This window comes from Mastigoproctus giganteus, chromosome 10, assembly GCF_048544385.1.
Source record: "Mastigoproctus giganteus isolate SK-2022 chromosome 10, ASM4854438v1, whole genome shotgun sequence".
Classification (NCBI taxonomy): Eukaryota; Metazoa; Arthropoda; class Arachnida; order Uropygi; family Thelyphonidae; genus Mastigoproctus; species Mastigoproctus giganteus.
The window spans coordinates 3,912,572-3,933,530 of record NC_143584.1 but is presented as its reverse complement, the minus strand read 5'-3'; the positions used below and the strand labels follow the sequence as shown (position 1 = coordinate 3,933,530).

General features: G+C 36.3%; 1 protein-coding gene across 1 annotated transcript in view; it reads right to left on the bottom strand.

Annotated features, from left to right (window-relative positions):
* Nsun2 (tRNA (cytosine(34)-C(5))-methyltransferase Nsun2) overlaps positions 1-20,959 on the bottom strand; it is a 166,685-nt gene that overhangs the window by 7,702 nt on the left and 138,024 nt on the right. The window contains exons 16-20 of the mRNA XM_090384128.1: positions 19,212-19,347; positions 16,450-16,527; positions 15,755-15,893; positions 15,116-15,155; positions 5,456-5,580 (exon numbers count right to left, since the gene is read on the bottom strand). Of these exons, the coding sequence (XP_090240254.1) occupies positions 5,456-5,580; positions 15,116-15,155; positions 15,755-15,893; positions 16,450-16,527; positions 19,212-19,347 (518 nt within the window). The remainder of the gene's footprint in view (positions 1-5,455; positions 5,581-15,115; positions 15,156-15,754; positions 15,894-16,449; positions 16,528-19,211; positions 19,348-20,959) is intronic.

Below are 20,959 nucleotides of genomic sequence, written 5' to 3'. Positions count from 1 at the left end.
TATGTCCAAGAAATTAGAAATATATATATATTATATATATTTCTATAAGAAATATAGAAATTTATTAATATATTTTAGAAATTTAGAAATATATATATATATATATGGTACAATAAATGGGAATTAGTAAATTAATAAGAGGAGTTTACCTCAATATAGGACGTGGAACACTTCCGTATGATACCCTCCAGAAATTAAAACGGAAAAAACGAAAAAATCGACAACTTACCGGTACATTAAAGTAAAATATAAATAATTAAAGTAAAATATAAATAATTAAATAATCAATTTAACACAATTCAAAATCAATTCAAAACAATTAAAATTCAAATTAACGCAATTAAAAGAATCTAACGAAAATATTCAAAACGATTTTCCTTCCTGAAGCTGACAATGCTTTTCGACCGACTGTCGTGATCACAGGAATGAAAATTACCGAATCAGGCTAAACCTGCAACTTAAATAGTGATTATGTGTCTTCGCGCATGCGCGTAAAGGTCCACGCATCGGAGATCAAATATGGCCGCCGAACATTAACAGAATTCTCGTGTAATTTAATTTCAACGGTTTCTGCAATTAATAGTCGCGTATAATTACGTTGAACGTTAAGTATTTTGGCCTCGTTAAATAAAAAAGTATGTTTTTCGTTAATGGCATGAAAGGCTAATTCTGACGCTGCTGAACGAGAAGCACGAACAGAGGCTTCGTGTTGATTTACACGGATATTAAGAGAAAACCGCGTGGAACCCTGATAAGACGAGTCGCAATCACCGCAAGAAATGTTGTATACTAGATCATTAATTTGTGTTGCGAACGCCGAAAGAACCGAGCGATTGTTCAGTATAGTGTGTAACTTCCGTATAGGCCTAGCTATAATTTTAAATTCGGTATCTTTAAAGAATCTGTTAAGCTGTTTGTGCCACTGTTCAACATATGGGACAGAAATAAAGTATTTTTTGATATTACTATTGTTGATTGGTGCAGTATTTTGTATCCTATCCTTAGCTTGTACCCTAATTCGATTTATTGTGTTAATGGGATAACCCCTGTTCAAGAATCTGCTAGTTAATATTTGTATTTCTGAGTCTAAAGCAGAATCCGTCGTTGAATATTTATAGGCATTTAGAAATTGATTAAAGATAATCGATCTTTTGTAGGTGAACGGGTGGTAGCTATTATAATGTAGAAGCATACCGGTGTTTGTGGGTTTTCGATAGATGCTAAATTGTATTTTGTTCGAGTCCCGGGTAAGCGTGAAATTTAGAAAGTTTAATGACTTAGTATCCGTATCTTCCCTTTCCAGTGTAAATTTGAGTCTAGAATGAATATTGTTAAACGAATGTAAAATATCATGGATAGTACTACTATCGGTAATAACTAGAACATCGTCTAAATACCTCCCATAGTATGTGATACGGGGACGAAAAGGTGTCAAATGTATCTGCTCAATCGTTGAGAGATAGATCTCTGACATTAAGCCACTCAGGCTCAAACCCATTGGTAATCCAAAAATTTGTTTGTACACCTTGTCTCGAAAGGTGATGTAGTTAGCCTCAACTAATAGTTTAATTAAGTGAAAAATCTCCTTTATAGGCAGCTTCGTATAATTAATCGGTGTCGAGTTTTTATTTAACATATCCCAAATAATATCTAATGTGTATTCAACGTTTACATTCGTATATAATGATGTAACATCTAATGAGAATAAATTGTCATTGTCGCCGAGTCTACAGTCTTTAAGATTATTAAATAATGTATCGTAATTCTTAATCCCAAATTGTATAACCTGTCTAAAAGGTTTTATAATGTTATATACATGTGTGGCTAAGGCTGAAAATGCCGAGTTCCTGTAGGAAACAATAGGTCGAATCGGAAATCCAGGTTTGTGTAATTTTACCTGACCAAAAAGTGCAGGAATATTGTATGTTCTGGACTTCAATTCCTTCAACTGAACCATAGTAATGTAGTCGTTTTTACGATATGTGGTTAACGTTTTATTGTATTGATTTACCAAATTGGTAAACAGTGTCGGGTCCACTTCACAATAAGTGGAGCTATCAGATACAACTGAATCTAACTTATTAATATAATCATGTTTATCTAGTATTACCACTGTATCTCCTTTATCTGCCCTCTGTATAATAATGTCCTTATTTTCTCGAAGTTCTCGTAAAGCTGAACTGTCATGTGTATTCAATTTAGGAAGTCGTGTTTCTTTTATGTTATTCACTACTTGGTTAACTTGTTGAATAAATACATCTTTTTGTGGAACACTACGAAGTCCAAATTCAAAATCAATTACGCATTGTTTTTTTGGCAGCTTTCGAGGTGGTAAATTATAATTTAATCCTTTGGATAAAAGTGAAATCTGGTCCTGCGATAGTGTACACGAGGAAAGATTTGTAACCTGTTGATATGTCGGTTCGTTGGATACTGGGTGAGGGGGTGTTCGTGAACTAGCCGACATATTCTGTGGTAGAGCGTTATGTGTCTGTGGGGGGGATGTCACCCAACTCGTGTGAACTTGGTCGCAAGCTCGCGACAATGTGTTAGAATTCGCATGAACGTGTCTTGAACTATTCGATAATGTTTGCAACTTATTAACGTGTCTGTTTTTTATTTCTGAGGCTTGTGCTTCCCGTCGCAAATCTATGGAGGTCTTCAATACAGACCAATCGTTCGGATGTAGATAATTTTTTAATTTATCGCGAAGCTTCCTAACCTGGGAAAGGTATTCGGATAAACAAAAATACCTTTCCCAGGTTAGGAAGCTTCGCGATAAATTAAAAAATTATCTACATCCGAACGATTGGTCTGTATTGAAGACCTCCATAGATTTGCGACGGGAAGCACAAGCCTCAGAAATAAAAAACAGACACGTTAATAAGTTGCAAACATTATCGAATAGTTCAAGACACGTTCATGCGAATTCTAACACATTGTCGCGAGCTTGCGACCAAGTTCACACGAGTTGGGTGACATCCCCCCCACAGACACATAACGCTCTACCACAGAATATGTCGGCTAGTTCACGAACACCCCCTCACCCAGTATCCAACGAACCGACATATCAACAGGTTACAAATCTTTCCTCGTGTACACTATCGCAGGACCAGATTTCACTTTTATCCAAAGGATTAAATTATAATTTACCACCTCGAAAGCTGCCAAAAAAACAATGCGTAATTGATTTTGAATTTGGACTTCGTAGTGTTCCACAAAAAGATGTATTTATTCAACAAGTTAACCAAGTAGTGAATAACATAAAAGAAACACGACTTCCTAAATTGAATACACATGACAGTTCAGCTTTACGAGAACTTCGAGAAAATAAGGACATTATTATACAGAGGGCAGATAAAGGAGATACAGTGGTAATACTAGATAAACATGATTATATTAATAAGTTAGATTCAGTTGTATCTGATAGCTCCACTTATTGTGAAGTGGACCCGACACTGTTTACCAATTTGGTAAATCAATACAATAAAACGTTAACCACATATCGTAAAAACGACTACATTACTATGGTTCAGTTGAAGGAATTGAAGTCCAGAACATACAATATTCCTGCACTTTTTGGTCAGGTAAAATTACACAAACCTGGATTTCCGATTCGACCTATTGTTTCCTACAGGAACTCGGCATTTTCAGCCTTAGCCACACATGTATATAACATTATAAAACCTTTTAGACAGGTTATACAATTTGGGATTAAGAATTACGATACATTATTTAATAATCTTAAAGACTGTAGACTCGGCGACAATGACAATTTATTCTCATTAGATGTTACATCATTATATACGAATGTAAACGTTGAATACACATTAGATATTATTTGGGATATGTTAAATAAAAACTCGACACCGATTAATTATACGAAGCTGCCTATAAAGGAGATTTTTCACTTAATTAAACTATTAGTTGAGGCTAACTACATCACCTTTCGAGACAAGGTGTACAAACAAATTTTTGGATTACCAATGGGTTTGAGCCTGAGTGGCTTAATGTCAGAGATCTATCTCTCAACGATTGAGCAGATACATTTGACACCTTTTCGTCCCCGTATCACATACTATGGGAGGTATTTAGACGATGTTCTAGTTATTACCGATAGTAGTACTATCCATGATATTTTACATTCGTTTAACAATATTCATTCTAGACTCAAATTTACACTGGAAAGGGAAGATACGGATACTAAGTCATTAAACTTTCTAAATTTCACGCTTACCCGGGACTCGAACAAAATACAATTTAGCATCTATCGAAAACCCACAAACACCGGTATGCTTCTACATTATAATAGCTACCACCCGTTCACCTACAAAAGATCGATTATCTTTAATCAATTTCTAAATGCCTATAAATATTCAACGACGGATTCTGCTTTAGACTCAGAAATACAAATATTAACTAGCAGATTCTTGAACAGGGGTTATCCCATTAACACAATAAATCGAATTAGGGTACAAGCTAAGGATAGGATACAAAATACTGCACCAATCAACAATAGTAATATCAAAAAATACTTTATTTCTGTCCCATATGTTGAACAGTGGCACAAACAGCTTAACAGATTCTTTAAAGATACCGAATTTAAAATTATAGCTAGGCCTATACGGAAGTTACACACTATACTGAACAATCGCTCGGTTCTTTCGGCGTTCGCAACACAAATTAATGATCTAGTATACAACATTTCTTGCGGTGATTGCGACTCGTCTTATCAGGGTTCCACGCGGTTTTCTCTTAATATCCGTGTAAATCAACACGAAGCCTCTGTTCGTGCTTCTCGTTCAGCAGCGTCAGAATTAGCCTTTCATGCCATTAACGAAAAACATACTTTTTTATTTAACGAGGCCAAAATACTTAACGTTCAACGTAATTATACGCGACTATTAATTGCAGAAACCGTTGAAATTAAATTACACGAGAATTCTGTTAATGTTCGGCGGCCATATTTGATCTCCGATGCGTGGACCTTTACGCGCATGCGCGAAGACACATAATCACTATTTAAGTTGCAGGTTTAGCCTGATTCGGTAATTTTCATTCCTGTGATCACGACAGTCGGTCGAAAAGCATTGTCAGCTTCAGGAAGGAAAATCGTTTTGAATATTTTCGTTAGATTCTTTTAATTGCGTTAATTTGAATTTTAATTGTTTTGAATTGATTTTGAATTGTGTTAAATTGATTATTTAATTATTTATATTTTACTTTAATTATTTATATTTTACTTTAATGTACCGGTAAGTTGTCGATTTTTTCGTTTTTTCCGTTTTAATTTCTGGAGGGTATCATACGGAAGTGTTCCACGTCCTATATTGAGGTAAACTCCTCTTATTAATTTACTAATATTATTATCAACGTAGAACATATTGAGTATTACAGCTCTGATTCATACTATCTAATAAATGGGAATAGAAAATATATCTATAAATTTACTCACCATACTGAGAAACATCTGCACCACATATTCTCAAATAGTGCACTCGTTCATTCTTTGGAACATAGCATCGTAATGAATTCTTTCCCTTCCAGCCACAGAGTTCTACCTGGAATTCTTCAGGTGTTCTAAAGTAAGGAGTGAGCTGTATTTAATAACATCAGAAGGGGGGCAGATGCAAACAATTTTATCAGAAAGAACATAAATATTAGTTGGTACATTCCAAAACAGGATTTCAGTGAAAAGACAATCTTTTCGAAAGCACTGATCTCTCAAATTAATACAAGTATAAGTTGTCTCAATGCTAAACTATGAATAAATAGCATTTTCTAAAAGAGAAGTATGACGATACTTCGTTTGTAATTTGTGACATTTCAATGCTTAATCACACCGAAATGGTCATTTGGGCTCTTATCAGTGGGAAGCTAGGTTGGCTGGGATAATTTAGTACACAAGATTAGAGATATCAAAGTTTCCAAATTTCAGCTATTAAATGCTTATAATATATCTGCAGACAGTAATATTTTTCTCTTTTAGAGAAGTGATATTTATTCATAGTAGAGCAGAGACAACCACCTGTGGCAACAAATCTGACAATATGAGAGATCAATGGCTTTGAAAAGCATACCTGCCAACTTTTAAAAACAGAAAAAAAATTTAATGCTGACTACTACAGTTGTTAATAGAGATCAAGCTGTGGCTTGAATATGCTCTGGAACTGCAATCCAGCACCATCTGAACAGAGTTCCCAGACTTTTCTTCTAAATTAACACAAATTAATTGATGGATACCATAAGCTGCTGTGGATAATTTATGCATGTTGTGATGCACTATTGTATCCAGGTATCATCATAAGGGAAGGGGGGGGGGGGCAGGACGACCAGGTTGAGTGTTTTTTTTTTAAAAGATAGATCTAGGAACACTTATACGCATGGTTGGGGGGGGAATGTGCCCCTTCTGTTCTCCTCTGAATACACCCCTGTTTTGTTGAAATGCAATAAACTATTTTAAAGTGGCTTCATTTGTTTATTTTTTCATTCTGTTCAATTATACAATTGGTTCAATTGGCTAATTAAAGACCTAATTAATGACCTGGTTAAAATTGACTATAGTTCAACCATGCCAGCCATAATGCTACACAAATTTAAAGTTACATTCTTTCAAATACAACAATTTTAAAAGTAATTTTCTTTCAAAAATAAATTCCCTTTTAAAAAAATGAAACTTACATATTTAAACTAGCCAAACCTTTTAACATGGACATGAGCACAGAGTGAGTCAAAATTTATGCAACCCAAATTGTAAATGTTAATTATCATTGACAACTTGATGGATATGATTCTGACCACCACAGCACTGGTCATGCCTAGATGTCCAACACTTGTTATTTATATATTAGCTTCAAGCCACTACCAGTAGTGTTTTGTTTATACAATGAATGTGGCAGCATGTTATTTTCTGAGACACAGCACATGTTCATAATTGAACATTTATGATCCCTCAGATCTTATACTGGAGGTTGTTAGTATACACCACTTAAAAGGAGTAGTATACACTAACGCTTTCATGTATTGGAAAAATTAAAATTCAACGTGAAATTAGATATTTCAACAATAACTGTTCAAACACTATGTCAATTCTCTTAAAAGAAAAGAGCAGGCAAGTTTTTTTTTAAATTGCTCTTGGGCTTTGATTACTCACCCCCCTGGTCTATCAGCTTGATCAAAGCTGTAATAACATTAATAAATATTTAAAAATATTATATCTCACTTGGGTGATTAAGGTCATTGTCCAAAAATAGTAGTAATGGCAAATGATGCAAGAAAGCAAGATTACGTAGCATCAGCCAAAAAAAAAAAAAAAAAACCCTACACGCTTCGCCCATCCATACACTCCACGAATTTGTCTAATTCTTAAATTTATTCAAACCATTCACTTCCATAACAACAGATGGAAGCCTGCTTCAACAATCAACTACCCGCTTGTTGAAGGCAAACTTCTGCACATCTACCCTGCAATAATCCTTCCGCAACTTGAATTTATGTCCCCCTCATGTACAGTCTCAGCAAGAGAAAGAATGCTGTTAACATTCAGCTTACTCAACCCATTTAAGGCTTTAAACACCTCAATCAGATCTCTCCCTGTAGCAACCTTGTCTCCATATGCTGCAATTTGCAGAACTTAAGAATTTATAAGTAAGAGCACCCTTCTGTTCCCTTCACCAATCTGGTTGCCCTTCTCTGCACTCGTTCCAGCAGATTTACATCCTTTCTAAAGTGAGGCCTCCAGACCTGTATAAAGTACTCAAGATGCAGCCCAACCGTGGCCTTGTACAAAGGGATAATCACCTCCTTATCACTGACAAGATCCCAGGAGCTGTTTTGGCAGCATGTCTGCACTGCTCAGAGAATTTCATTTCTGACTGTACAATTAACCCCAGGTATTTTTCATTTTTCACTACCCTGAGTGTAGTACCACACAGTTCAAAAGTTACTCTGGGATTACTGCTACCCATATGTAGTACCTTGCATTTGTCAATGCTAAACTTTAACTGCCATTTCTCAGCACATCAACCCAATTTTCCTAGATCTCATTGCAGCAGCTTGCCATGATTACTATCATTAACCACCCTTCCAACTTTTGTATCATTGGTAAAATTTTACATTAAGCCTTATAATAAATAATTAATAAATATTGAAAACAACAATGGGCCCAGCACTGAACCCTGGGGGGGACTCCACTAATAACATTAATTAATAAAGCACAGTGCCCACTAATTATCACTCTGTCTTCTTCCACTTAACCAACCCTTTATCCATAGAAGTAATTTGCTCTTAATGCCACATTGCTCCAGTTTGTACAGCAGTCTTTTATGTACAACAGTATCAAAAGCATTCCTGAAATCCAAGTATATGATATCAAAATTATTTTTTGCATCCAGTTCCTTAGTCACCGTATAATAGTAACCTATCAGGTTGGTTAGACAAGACACCCCTTGACAAATTAATCCATACTGTTAATGCAGTATAACTGCATTCCTGTCCACATGGTCCTGTATTACTTCTTTAACCAGTGACTCCATTATTTTCCTTGGTAATACAGACCTATTAACCTAATAGGTCTGTATTTCCTCATTTCACCTTTTTATTCCCCTTTATGAATTGGGGATACATTTGCACATCTCCATTCCATAGGGACCTCCCACAAATCAAAGGCTGCTCTTATAACTATGGCTAAGGGTTTGCTTAACTCCTTTGCCGCCTCCCTTAATATAATTGGATAGATCCCATTCACTCCCAGGTGCCTTTTTTATGTTCAAGCTTCAACAATTTCTATTCCACTTTCCTTTCAGTTATCACAACATAATTTATCCCCCTCCTAAAGAATTCCCCGTGTATGAATATAGATGCAAAATACTTATTCAATTTTTCAGCAACCTCAGCAGGGTCATCAACAGTTAACCTATAGTCACGAAGTGGCCATATGTGATTCAACCCCTTCCTTCTACTGTTAATATAAGCATAGAAGCATTTGCTGTTTTTCTTTGCATTCTTTGCCAGGGGCTTCTCATAATCTGCCTTAGCTTGCCTAACTTCTTTTGTGATTTGATTACAGACTAATTTATAAAAATTCCACATCAGTACACTGCGATCACTGCCACCCAGTGGATCTTTTACCCGCAGATTCTTAATGCATGAAGAATCGCTCCTGGTAATCAGGTTAAGAGTACTGCTTCCTCTTGTTGCCTCTCTGCTGCAGAAAACAGTCATCCAATCCACAAAGGTCTTGCTACTGTGCAAGTGACCATGTCACAAATTCCAGTCAGCATCTGGAAAGTTAAAATTCCCCCATTATGAAACATTTCTCTGTACAGTTGTTCGTTGTACTCATTACAGTCATTGGGCCTATAACACACTCCTACTCTCAATTTTTTTCCCCCAATGCTAATATCATGCCAAACTGACTCAACATTGTACCGGTCACCAATGTTAAATTGATGCACTGCTTCTAGTAAAATAACTTTTTTTGTAAACTAATCATTTGCTCATTCAAGCTGATTTGTTGTAATAATGGAGGTAAATTGGAAACTTAATGATTTATTTATTTTTTTTTTTTTTGCATTTCTAATTACACAAGGTTACAAAAAAAAAAAAAGTTCCAGCAGTTACCACAACATAAAACTGACAAATGTTGTTTTTGAGTTATGTTCTGGAGCACTCACTCATTTCATATGGTAATGTTTAGTGTTTTTTTTTTTTTTTTGATAAACCAATATATAGCTGTATATATGAGTGGGAACGAGATTAGCTCAGTGCAGGCAAAGTTTTATGGCTCCAGCAAATAGAGAAGTTTTCCTTAAATTTTTACCATTTTATTGACTAAATTGACATATTAATTTATTTTCTAGAAGTAGCTTTATATTCCTAGTTACAATACTTAATTTATTTTGAACTTAGAGATTTTGTGGGTTATTACTTAGTATCGGTAAAACTTGTACCGTTCGAAACTTGCTGCCATCGTGTAATATCGATACGGAATAGCATTACGTATATCTCGAACTTGATAGCGTAAGGCATAACATAAAACTAGATACCGTAATACGTAGGACTACTAAGAATCTGTTAGCTTAATATAGTATTGGCAATTAATCAATTAAATTTATAAATTCTTTTAATTTTTATTGTTAACTAAATTATATTTAAATGAAAATCATGCCCCAGACTAGAGCAGCAAAGTAGCGAAAGTGCTGTTGTTCACAGGAAAACCATAGGGGACAATTCTCCAATGCATTACAGTCTAAAAAAATGTGCAAAATGCGACATGTTATGCAGAGCTCTCTTGAACAGGACATGATCTAGCCATGGAGGATGTCTCTGTGTGCACTAGGTACAGAGAATGTGAAGAAATTAGGTGCCAACTCAATGTTCTGATTGGAGTCTATGAGAGCTTGAAGAGTCAGGTGGATGTCCTCGAAGGAATTAAAATGGGGGCCCATCAAGTTCTCAGCTGCTCAACTCAATGGCTAGAGCACACTCTTATGCACCAGGCAACACAGCGGCAACCTTCAGGGCAGAATGCGCTGGACCTACAGGAGCTAGTCATTGTTGGTGACTCACCTGTCAGAGAAACGGGAAATATATTGTGCAAAAAGGATAGGTGGAATAGGACCAGGGAATGTCTGCCAGGGGCAAAGATGACTTAGAGCAGATATCTTTTAAGAGCACATTAAGTGTAGGAGATCTGCGGATTTACTAAGCAAGTACAGATCAATGCTGAAAAAAAGTTAGGAATATATCTGAAAGTGTCTGCAATCCTGCCTAGATTACAGACACTTTCAGCAGCTTTCATCATATACTCCTCCCTAGACATGCTAGGAGGGAGTATATGATGAAAGTATTGTCAATCAATTTGGCCCTGGAGAGATTGTGCAAGGCTCATAGGGTAGAAATTTTTTCAGCATGGTCTTTGCTTGTTAACAGGAGAGACTGCTTCTACAAGGATGGGATACATTAAAATAGAAAGGGTGCAAGAATATTTGCTGATGCTATCAAGACAATGTTAGGTGGATCGGAAAACTGCTAGCTTCGGGGGATTCACAGACTAATAGATTAACAGAAGCTGCAGGCAGAGGGGGAAATGATTCTTGCACTGCTTCTATTGGAATGAGCAACAGCCCAGAAAGCCAGTTGCTGGGGATTTCAGGAACTGCTGTGGGTCAGGAAACAAGTAAATACATGGACTGTGTTGTTAGAATAACTAAGAGTAAGAACAGGTGTATGTATACTTGCATGTACACCAATGCTAGGAGTATAGTAAACAAATATGATGAATTTGAAGTGCTGGTTAAGACATCCAAGGTGGACATCATTGGGATATCAGAGACTTGGTGCCACTCAGTTATAAGGGATGCAGAATTGGAATTTGAGGAGTACAAATGTGTACAGAAAGGATAGATAGGATAGGAAGAGAGGAGGGGTTATGCTGTTAGTTAAGCATAACCCCTCCAGTTTACATAGATGGACAATGTTGAGTCAGTCTGGTGTGACATAAGCACTGGGAAAGCAAAAATGAGGGTAGGAGTTTGTTATAGGCCTAATGACTCTGATGAGTGCAATGAACAATTATACAGAGAAATAGAGTAGGCCACCAAATCAGAGTGTTTTATGAGGGATTTTAACTTCCCAGATATAGCTTGGAACATATGGGTTGGTCACTCGCACACTAGCAAGGCTTTTGTGGATTTATTGGATTGTTTTCTACAGCAGAACGTTAGAGAGGCAACAAGGGGGGAGTAACACTCTTGATCTGATTATGAGCAGTGAACCACTAGGTAGCAGTGATCACAGTGATTACTGATGTGGGATTTACTTAAAGATGTAACTCCCATCAGGGATAAAGGGAAGAGTTTCTGCTTTTGTAAAGGCGACGACAGTGGGACCAAACAATAATCTTACCAACAGCAAATTCTAAATAGGAAGCATTTAAGGAACCTACTAGGCTTTTTTGTTCTGACTAAGAAATACTACTCTAGGTTCAGCCCCAAATGGATGTCAGATGAACTAATGAGAATTGTGGCAGAGGAGAAAAATGCATGGGATGCACATAAATTGTCAGGCAACACAGAAGCCAATGGTAGATACAAGCTAGTCTGTAATCAAATGACAAAGGCAAACGAAGGCAGATTATGAAAAATCTTTGACAAAAAAGGATGCAAAGAAAAACAGCAAAGACTTCTTTACTTATATAAACTCTAAAAGGAAGGGGATGAATCAGATTGGTCCACTTGATATCAATGGTTTGACTGTAGATGATCATTCTCAGATAGCTGCCGAACTAAACAAGTATTTTTGCATCTACATTCACACATGAGGAGTTATTCAAGGAGGAGGAGGAGGAGAGGACCAGATGTTTATCAAACTCTAACAGGGAGTTAAATGATTTTGTAATAACTGAGAGCAAAGTGGAGGAGAAATTTTTGAAGTTAAACATAAGAAAGGCACCTGGGGTGGATGGGTCTATCCAGTTATATTAAAGGAGGCAGCAAAGGAAGTAAGCAAGCCCTTAACCATAATTATGAGAGCATCCTTGGACTGGAGATGTGCAAATGTATCTCCAATTCGCGAAAAGTGACAAGTAATTACAGACCTGTTAGTTTGACTTCTGTTCCAGGGAAAATAATGAAGTCACTGGTTAAAGAATGCAGGATCGTTTAGACAAGACTGCAGCAATAATTCAGACACAGCATGGGTTTGTCAAGGGGAAGTCTTGTCTGACCAATCTGGTTGGATACTATGATGTGGTCACAAAGGAACTGGATGCAAAAAATAATTTTGATATCATATACTTGGGTTTCAGGAAAGCTTTTTAATACTGTTGCATATGGAAGACTACTGTACAAATTGGAGCATTATGGCATTAAGGGTAACTTGCTACAATGGATAAAAGGATGGTTGAGTGGGTTTTTTTTTTTTTTTCTTTTCCCATGTCTGTTGATTAGCTGTATCACAGTAGCAAACAAAGCCTCAACCGTGCCACGACAAGAAAGAGTTGGGGTTGAGTGGGAGGAGACAGGAGTGGTGGTCAGTGAGTACTGCTCTATGTGGACTAATGTTATTAGTGGTGTCCCTCGGGTTTCGGTGTTGGGCCCACTGTTGTTTTGTATATTTATCAATGATATTGATGAAGGTATATCAAGCTTAATGTCAAAGTTTGCAGATGATACAAAGATTGGCAGGGTTGTTAATAACAGCAATGACAGTATGCTGCTTCTGCAACAGGATCTGGAAAAGTTGGGTAGATGGGCTGAGAAGTGGAAACTGAAGTTTAACATTGACAAGTGCAAAGTACTGCATACAGGTAGCAGTAACCCCAGAGAAATGTACCAACTATGTGGTGTTACACTCAGAGTAGTGCAGAATGAAAGAGACCTTGGGGTAACTGTGCAGCCAGATATGAAGTTTTCTGAGCAGTACAGACAGGCTGCCAGAGTAGGTCATGGGGTCTTGTCAATGATATTCAGGAATTTTACGAGCAGGGATAAGGACGTGATTATGCCCTTGTATAAGGCAATGGTCAGGCCACACCTTGAGTACTGCTTACAGGTCTGGAAACCTCATTTTAGGAAGGATGTAGAGTTGCTAGAACAAGTACAGAGAAGGGCAAGAAGACTGATCAAGGGAACAAAGGGGTGCGTTTATGAAGAAAGGCTTAAGTTTTGCAAATTGTAGCTTCTGGAGACTAGACACCTGCAAGGCAATCTGATTGAGGTGTGTAAGGCCTTGAATGGATTGAGAACACTTAATGCTGAGGGGACATAGATTCAAACTGAGGAAAGACAGTTGTAGAATAGATGTGCGGAAGTTTGCCTTAACCAGCAGGTAGTTGATTGCTGGAACAAATGTCCTTCTGTCGTTGTGGAAGTTGATAGCTTAAATATATTCAAAGCAGAACTAGACAAACATTTGGAACGAATGGATCAGTGAAATGGAAAGGAGTTTTTTTTTTTTTTTTTTTTTGGCTGATGCTGTATAAGCTTGCTTTCTTGCATCATGTGCCTCTACTGCTTATTTTCTTATCTTCTGCAGTAATTTGTCTAATATCATGCTTCTGTCTAAATCTTGCCAACCAACTGGAAACTGTGTCAAAATCCCCATAATTTCAGCTTGTCGAAAAAATGCTTAGTTTGAGCAGCAGAAGTTACTTCATAGATGGCAATTCCTTCTGCTGTTTGCTTACTGAACCAACATCCACAGCTTTATTCCATTCACTGTAAGTTGAAGTCTTCACTGATTTCTGTACTATTTGGAAACTCCATAAAATGCAAATAATTTATTCTTATTTTGACACTTTAGCATCTTTTCCATGGTTACCGATGGTCTCAAGTGGAAAGAACAACCCTCTTCTTTTAGAATGGTGGATTTACATGTACAAAAAAATTTCAAGAATGATAAAAAAAACCCACAGTAGTAAAACTGAAGAATTAATGAAATACATCCATAGAAAGGAAGTCACAGAAAGGAAATAATAGCTGTAACAACACTACACAGTTTTCATGGATTATTTGTCAGAGACAGTAAAATGTTTCCACAGCAATAATTAAAACATGGTTTTATTAAATGTTCACATGTATGTCTGTTTGCACATACCAACAAATGCATATGAATACTGAAGAATTTATCCTTTCCATGAATAGACTACAGAAAGCAAAAGTAGGGATGAGGTTCAGAAAAATTCAAGGATTTGTCTAAAAGAATATTACAATAGGTAAAAATTGAGTCTGCAGGATGTAAAAATTTCAGATATATTTTTCATCTAATGTTATAAACATGATCCACAGCTGCTAACACTTAGGCTAAATAATATAAGCAGAGCCGTCTAATGGCTCCACTTTGGCTTTTAAGCAAAAATTGTTAAATTTAACAAATCTATATTGAAAAAATAACACACCTGCACATTTTAAAAATAATACAAACTAAATTAAAAACTGGAAGAAAACTAAACTTATCAGATTAAATTGGAAGGGCTGGCAGGTATGGAAGAGACATGTATCTTTAATCAGTATGCCTATTCTATAAAAATTCTAGAATTAAAATTTTTTTAGATACACAAAGTTAAATCTATCTCTAAAAATTAAAAAAGGGAAATATTAATTAAAATGCTTACCTTCTGTTTGCAGTATAAATTAAAACCACACAACCAGATTCTACAAAAAAAAATAATAATAAATAAAATAAAATATGAATGTAATATGTTTTTTTTTATAATTTAATAAAAAACAAGAACTGTGAAGTTCCATAACTCCAGTTAATACGACAGAACTACAGTATAGCACAGTTACTCAGTTATCCTTTGTTAATCGTATGAAATTTATCTTAGTAATATAATTACTAAAGAACATAACATAAGAAGTTTTAAGTCAAATTTCACTAAACCCTTTGTACTAAAACAATTTAGTTCATTGAATTTCTACAAAATTACAGAGCTCTCCACCATCCTGTACACTCACTTGCTAAATTTTTTCAGCCTATATTTTGGATCCACTATGGGAACTAGTTTTCAGACCAAAGAGGGATCACACCAAAATTGTGGGAGATCATGATTCAATCATGAGCTTGCACATTTAATGACAGCAAACTCACTAATATTAATGTAATACATCAAAACTGTTCCATCTTTTCTTGTTGACTGTAACACAGAGATCAGAAAAAATCCTTTAAATTTACCTAGCATCCAAAGAATTGCCATTTTATTTAAAATACATCACATTTTTAATATTTTAAACTCCACAGAAGGTAAACTTACCAACTTTATCCATCTGTTCTTGAACAAAGGTTGAAAATTTATCTTTCAAAGGAAATTCCTCAAGGAGCAGCAAGACTATGTCATCTAACAAGACATTCAAAATTCGACTTTTCATAAATGGTAGTAGAGTGGGAATTCCCTATAATGAAATAAGTTAAAATGGTGTGAGCAGCTGTGAAACTACACCTATTATATAAAAGCCAGCAGCCCAAAATTTCATTAAAAATAATCTTAAAAAAATCATTTATTTCCTATCCATTTTCAATATATCTTAAAGATAATTGTTACTCAACGTTACTCAATGTTCTTCAAGTCTTTATATCAGTTTCTCATGTTTCACTTTTTATTTCCGTATTGCATACCAAAATATTTTACATGTGTAACAACAAAATCAAAGCATAAAATGGCATACTTAAAAGCACACTGTAATTTCAAAAATGTACCCCACATTTAAAAATTTTGTTTAGCTGTCTATTATAAAGATGTTGGTGGCTATATTTTATCTCTTCCTTCTTATATGTCATTTCAGATAACAGGGTGCCTTAGAGATAAGCTTTAATTCTGTCTGCTGTATATTTAATTTCTAAGGTTAATAATTAAGCAGGCAAGACTAAGTAATAATCTTAGCATTAATAAAACTAAGACAGAGTTACTTCCTGAAATCCTATTTTTAAAAAATCATCAATGAAACTTACTTCTTGGGCAATCCTAAAGGCACATTTAGCATCTTTATTGAAGCTCCTAGAAAACATTCTCACCCCGGTATTGATAATCTAAATATTCAGAAAATGAAGACCAAGTAGTACTTGCATAAAAGATACATAAAAAATAATGTAATGCTAATATAAACTTATAACATAAATATTTGACTAACAAAGGTGTACAAGCAAATGAAACAAATACACAGCAATTATGGACCTGCTTAAAATTGCTACTGTGCATCGAAATAGAAGGAAAGGATTTTTGGAAGCACAAAGTGCTAATGAGATGGCCTTGTCTCCCTTGATATATGTGATTTCACGTTGCTGGCTTTATGAACTAAAAGGCCAAAAGATAAATGATAGATACAATGAAAATATATGATAGAATAAAGGATTTCATCTGCCAGGGGGCCACATCCTGTCAGGAACCAAAAGGTACCAGGATCCAAGACAATCAAGAGATATAGCATTTCAATAACCTCTGAAACCCCCCTTAAGGGGTTTCAGCAGTAAATGAAAGGCTGTGGTCCTGTATGCTATGCAAACCATTTACAAACAGCTGTTGGTTGTTTTCAGATTCCAGTGCATCTGAAACAAATTCTCAGCAGTTGATGTGGCTATGCAACAGCTCAATTTTCATTATGCAAAGCTTTTACTTGTCCAGGAGGGCATTAAAGACAGTGATAGCTTTTCCCTGCAAGGCAAGATTTATTCTGTGTGAAATGTTGAAATATCAGCCAAGTAGTCCAGCTGGGCAAGCTATTAGAAATGCATGAGGTCTGAGAAGTCAACTTCATAGTCACTTGGCATCCAAGTAGATTTTGACCTTGCAAAGGCCAACAGGCAGATGAGTACTTTGCCCTGTGAAATCTAACAAACTTTAGTAAGAAAAAGTTTCACATTTTCCCATCTCTAAAAAAACTAGACCTTTTGATGAAGTTTACATTTTTTCTGCCCTCTTCCAAGGCCAGTGGGCATCTTGTTCATGGCTAGGTGCTTCAAGCTGCCAGTCATTGAATCACCATCAGCCCAAATGCCAATATGTCATGTCCAATAAATTTTTTGTGAGCAGGCAGAACAAAAATACATTGAGATGAATGAATAAATATGATTTTTTTTTCACAAACATGCAATTTTACTCATTATTATTCACTAATATGAATAATAATGAGAAGAATACATTTCTCATGATTATTCATACCAGACATACTAGAAAGTTAGCACTGTCTACTATATCTGTTTTCTCTGTTGACTCCTAATATCTTAGGGGTAAGATCTCAGGGAAGCCTCTTGCTTATTTCCCCTATCTTTGTACTCTTTCTCCTTCTCCATCGTCTACTATCTTTATCTCTTTTCCATGTTGAATATGAATCCTTCAGAGATGCTAACACTACCAGATTCTCTCAACAGTGTCAGATTGTGCTGACCCCAGGGGTTAGTCTCATAAGTAGAATCTCTTGAGGACACCTCATAAGTGTTCCCATCTTTTCACCTGTCTCACCCCTTATCTTCAAGCTTTCCCTCTGTTAACTTTCTGCTGAATCCTAGCCCCCCAGGAGTGTGAATCGCTCAGAGAAAGCCTTCCGCTCTTTCTAAGGCATTCCTTCATATTTGTCTGGTCTGAAGAAGGCTCTGTCAGAGATCTTCAAGGACTAGCCTCCTAAATTAGTGATAAAAATTTTTTAGGTAACTGTAAAGGTACAAGATATAATAAAATAAAATATTTTTTTTATATTTTAAAACCTATGTGTTTCTTCACAAATTTGTTAATTACATGGCATCCTACAAGTTGTATATAACTAGTAAAATAAAATTTTATTTTATTTAATTTGAGTTTATATTTAATTTCAATAAAATTTGGAATTCAGGATTACCTAGAAATTAAATTAGAAATGGTTTTCCTCTTCCAGGCCTTCTTTCTCTGGCTAAAAATAAAGAAATTTAAACAATGGCTTATATGATTGTGTTTCATACTTTATCGGGATGCAGCTCTCCCAGCAGCCAAATAAAGCGTTCACTTCAGGTTGTGGGCCAAAAGGGCTGCCAGGATCCTGACTAGTTGGCAAGGCATCTGCGTTGTACTGCTAACTGCATGACATGTCTAACTGTTGGTGGCTGCAATCCTGTAAGATAAACAAAAACCCATAGTACCAGGTCTGTTTACATCATGCATGCAAAGGATGACTGTTTGTGGTATGAAGAGGTGGTTGTTCTCCTCTGTCACTGCTACTAGTACTAGCCTCCTTTCTGTTTACTGCCACCAACAGCCAAATATAGCATGCAGCATACTTATGTTTCTGGACAGATGCTAGCACCTGACCAACCAATCAGAACTCCAGCCATAGCAATCTTTTTAGTCTGCAACACGAAGTAAACACTTTTTTTTTTGGGATGTTGGGTGAGTCAGATATGTGTACTTTGCTACAGGAATAAATTCTGGCATAGACAGATGGATGGCAATACATGACCATCTCTTTAATTTCTAATTTAATTTCATATTTATTACAAATTCCAAATATTATTGATATTAAATGTAAGCTCAGTAGAGAAATTATTAGACTTTTTACATTAAATTTTGTTTTGCCTGTCATGCAAAGAAGGTTTTTTTTTTCTCCCCAATTCCAAAACTAAAACAATAGTCAAACAATAAAAAAGCAAATCAAACTATATAAATAACGAAAAACAGTGTTTTCTCATTCTCTCTCTCTCTCATCTTCTGTTCAATTTAAAAAAATATACAAAACATATCAATTTACCTTAACACGATTAGAATTTTCCTGGACAATGTCTTTGGCTGCTGAAGAGACAAAATACAAATTCCTTTTCTTACCTTCAGAGCATCGACTTAATAACTGAGTATGAGGAAAGCTTGAATCCAATTTATAGAAATCACTGAAAGGTTCATCATAGCAAAACAATATATACATAGGAACATTGTAAATAAATAATTACCCATATTTATACAATTGTTGAGTTATTATTAAATTCCTGTATTTACCAAGAATACAAAATTAGACAAATTATGCTGCATATCACTTTCAAACTATTTAGAACAAACTTCATAATCATATTTTAAAAAGTATTTCTTTAGAATTTAAAATCACTTTATTTTAAATTTAAATTATCTAAATTCAAAATTGAATAGATGAATCTAAATCTGTAAGGTATTGTTAAAATACACTGAATGATCACTGAATTATGACTACCCCTATGAAAACTGAATGCAACCCGTTGACCACGTGAGGTACAAGAGTGCGCAGTTAGTCAACCTACGTAGCATAGATAAGGTGTCAGTGGTTCAGTAGGCAGTAAAATCCCAAGCATGATGGGTAAAAGGAAGGATTTATCGGACTTTGATAAAGGACAGATTGTGGGTGTTCGATGAGCTGGTGCCTCAATTTCCCAAACGGCTGAACTGGTGGGGTATTCGAGAGCCGCCGTAGTTAAAGTGTACAAGAACTGCCGTCAAAATGGTCAAACAGCAACCCGACGGCAAACCTGCAAAGAGCGAAAGGTTTATGTTATAGGTAAGCACCGGGTCTGACGACTCATATAGGCAAACAGACACAGCACTGTTGAAGAGTTGACTACCCAATACAACATGGACCATTCCGGAACAATATCTGGCATGACCATGCGTCGCACACTCGCATGTATGGGCTATACCAGCAGATGACCTCTACGGCATCCTCTCCTAACCAAGGTTGGCTGGCGTAAAAGACTCCCTGGTGAAAAGAGAATGCAAGTTGGACGTTAGAAGACTGGAAGAAGGTGTGCTGGTTGGATGAGTCACGTTATTTACTCCACACCATGGATGGTTGTGTACAGATTTGGCATCAACAACACGAGGCTCTTGGTCCATCATGTATGGTATCAAAAGTGTGCAGGCTGGTGGAGGCGGTTGTATGGTGCATGTTTCACTTGCAGGAACTCAAATCCTTGGTGAATGTGGAACAACGTATCACTGGTCTCCACTATCGTCAACTGCTTGCTGACTGTACACCCCACTATGGTGCCTTCGTAGCCATGTGGGCAGGAGCAGCAGTGCGTAGCACACACTTCTTGATTAGACCGGGGTTTGAGCCTCTGAGCCACCAAATACGGAAAGGTCAGGGAATGACCACCGCATATCCACGGAGCAATATGGCCTTAGTTGCTAATGCTCCTAAAAACCAAATAACAAACAAACACACCACTATGTTACACTTTTTCCCAAATGGCAATGGTGTCTTCCAAGATGACAATGCGCCAACCCAGTGGGCACTTGTTGTGCAGGAATGGTTTGAGAAACACATTTCCAACTTCTAGCATATCGATTGGCCTCCGAACTCCCCCGATATCAATCCCATAGAGCACTTGTGGGACACTATGGAAAGGCATATCGGGTGTCTGGATACACCAATCACATCCATACCTGCCTTGCTGACCGCATGGCCATACCTCCCGAAAGCTCCCAACATCTTGTTGAATCAATGCCACGTCGGATAGCTACTGTACTGAGGGC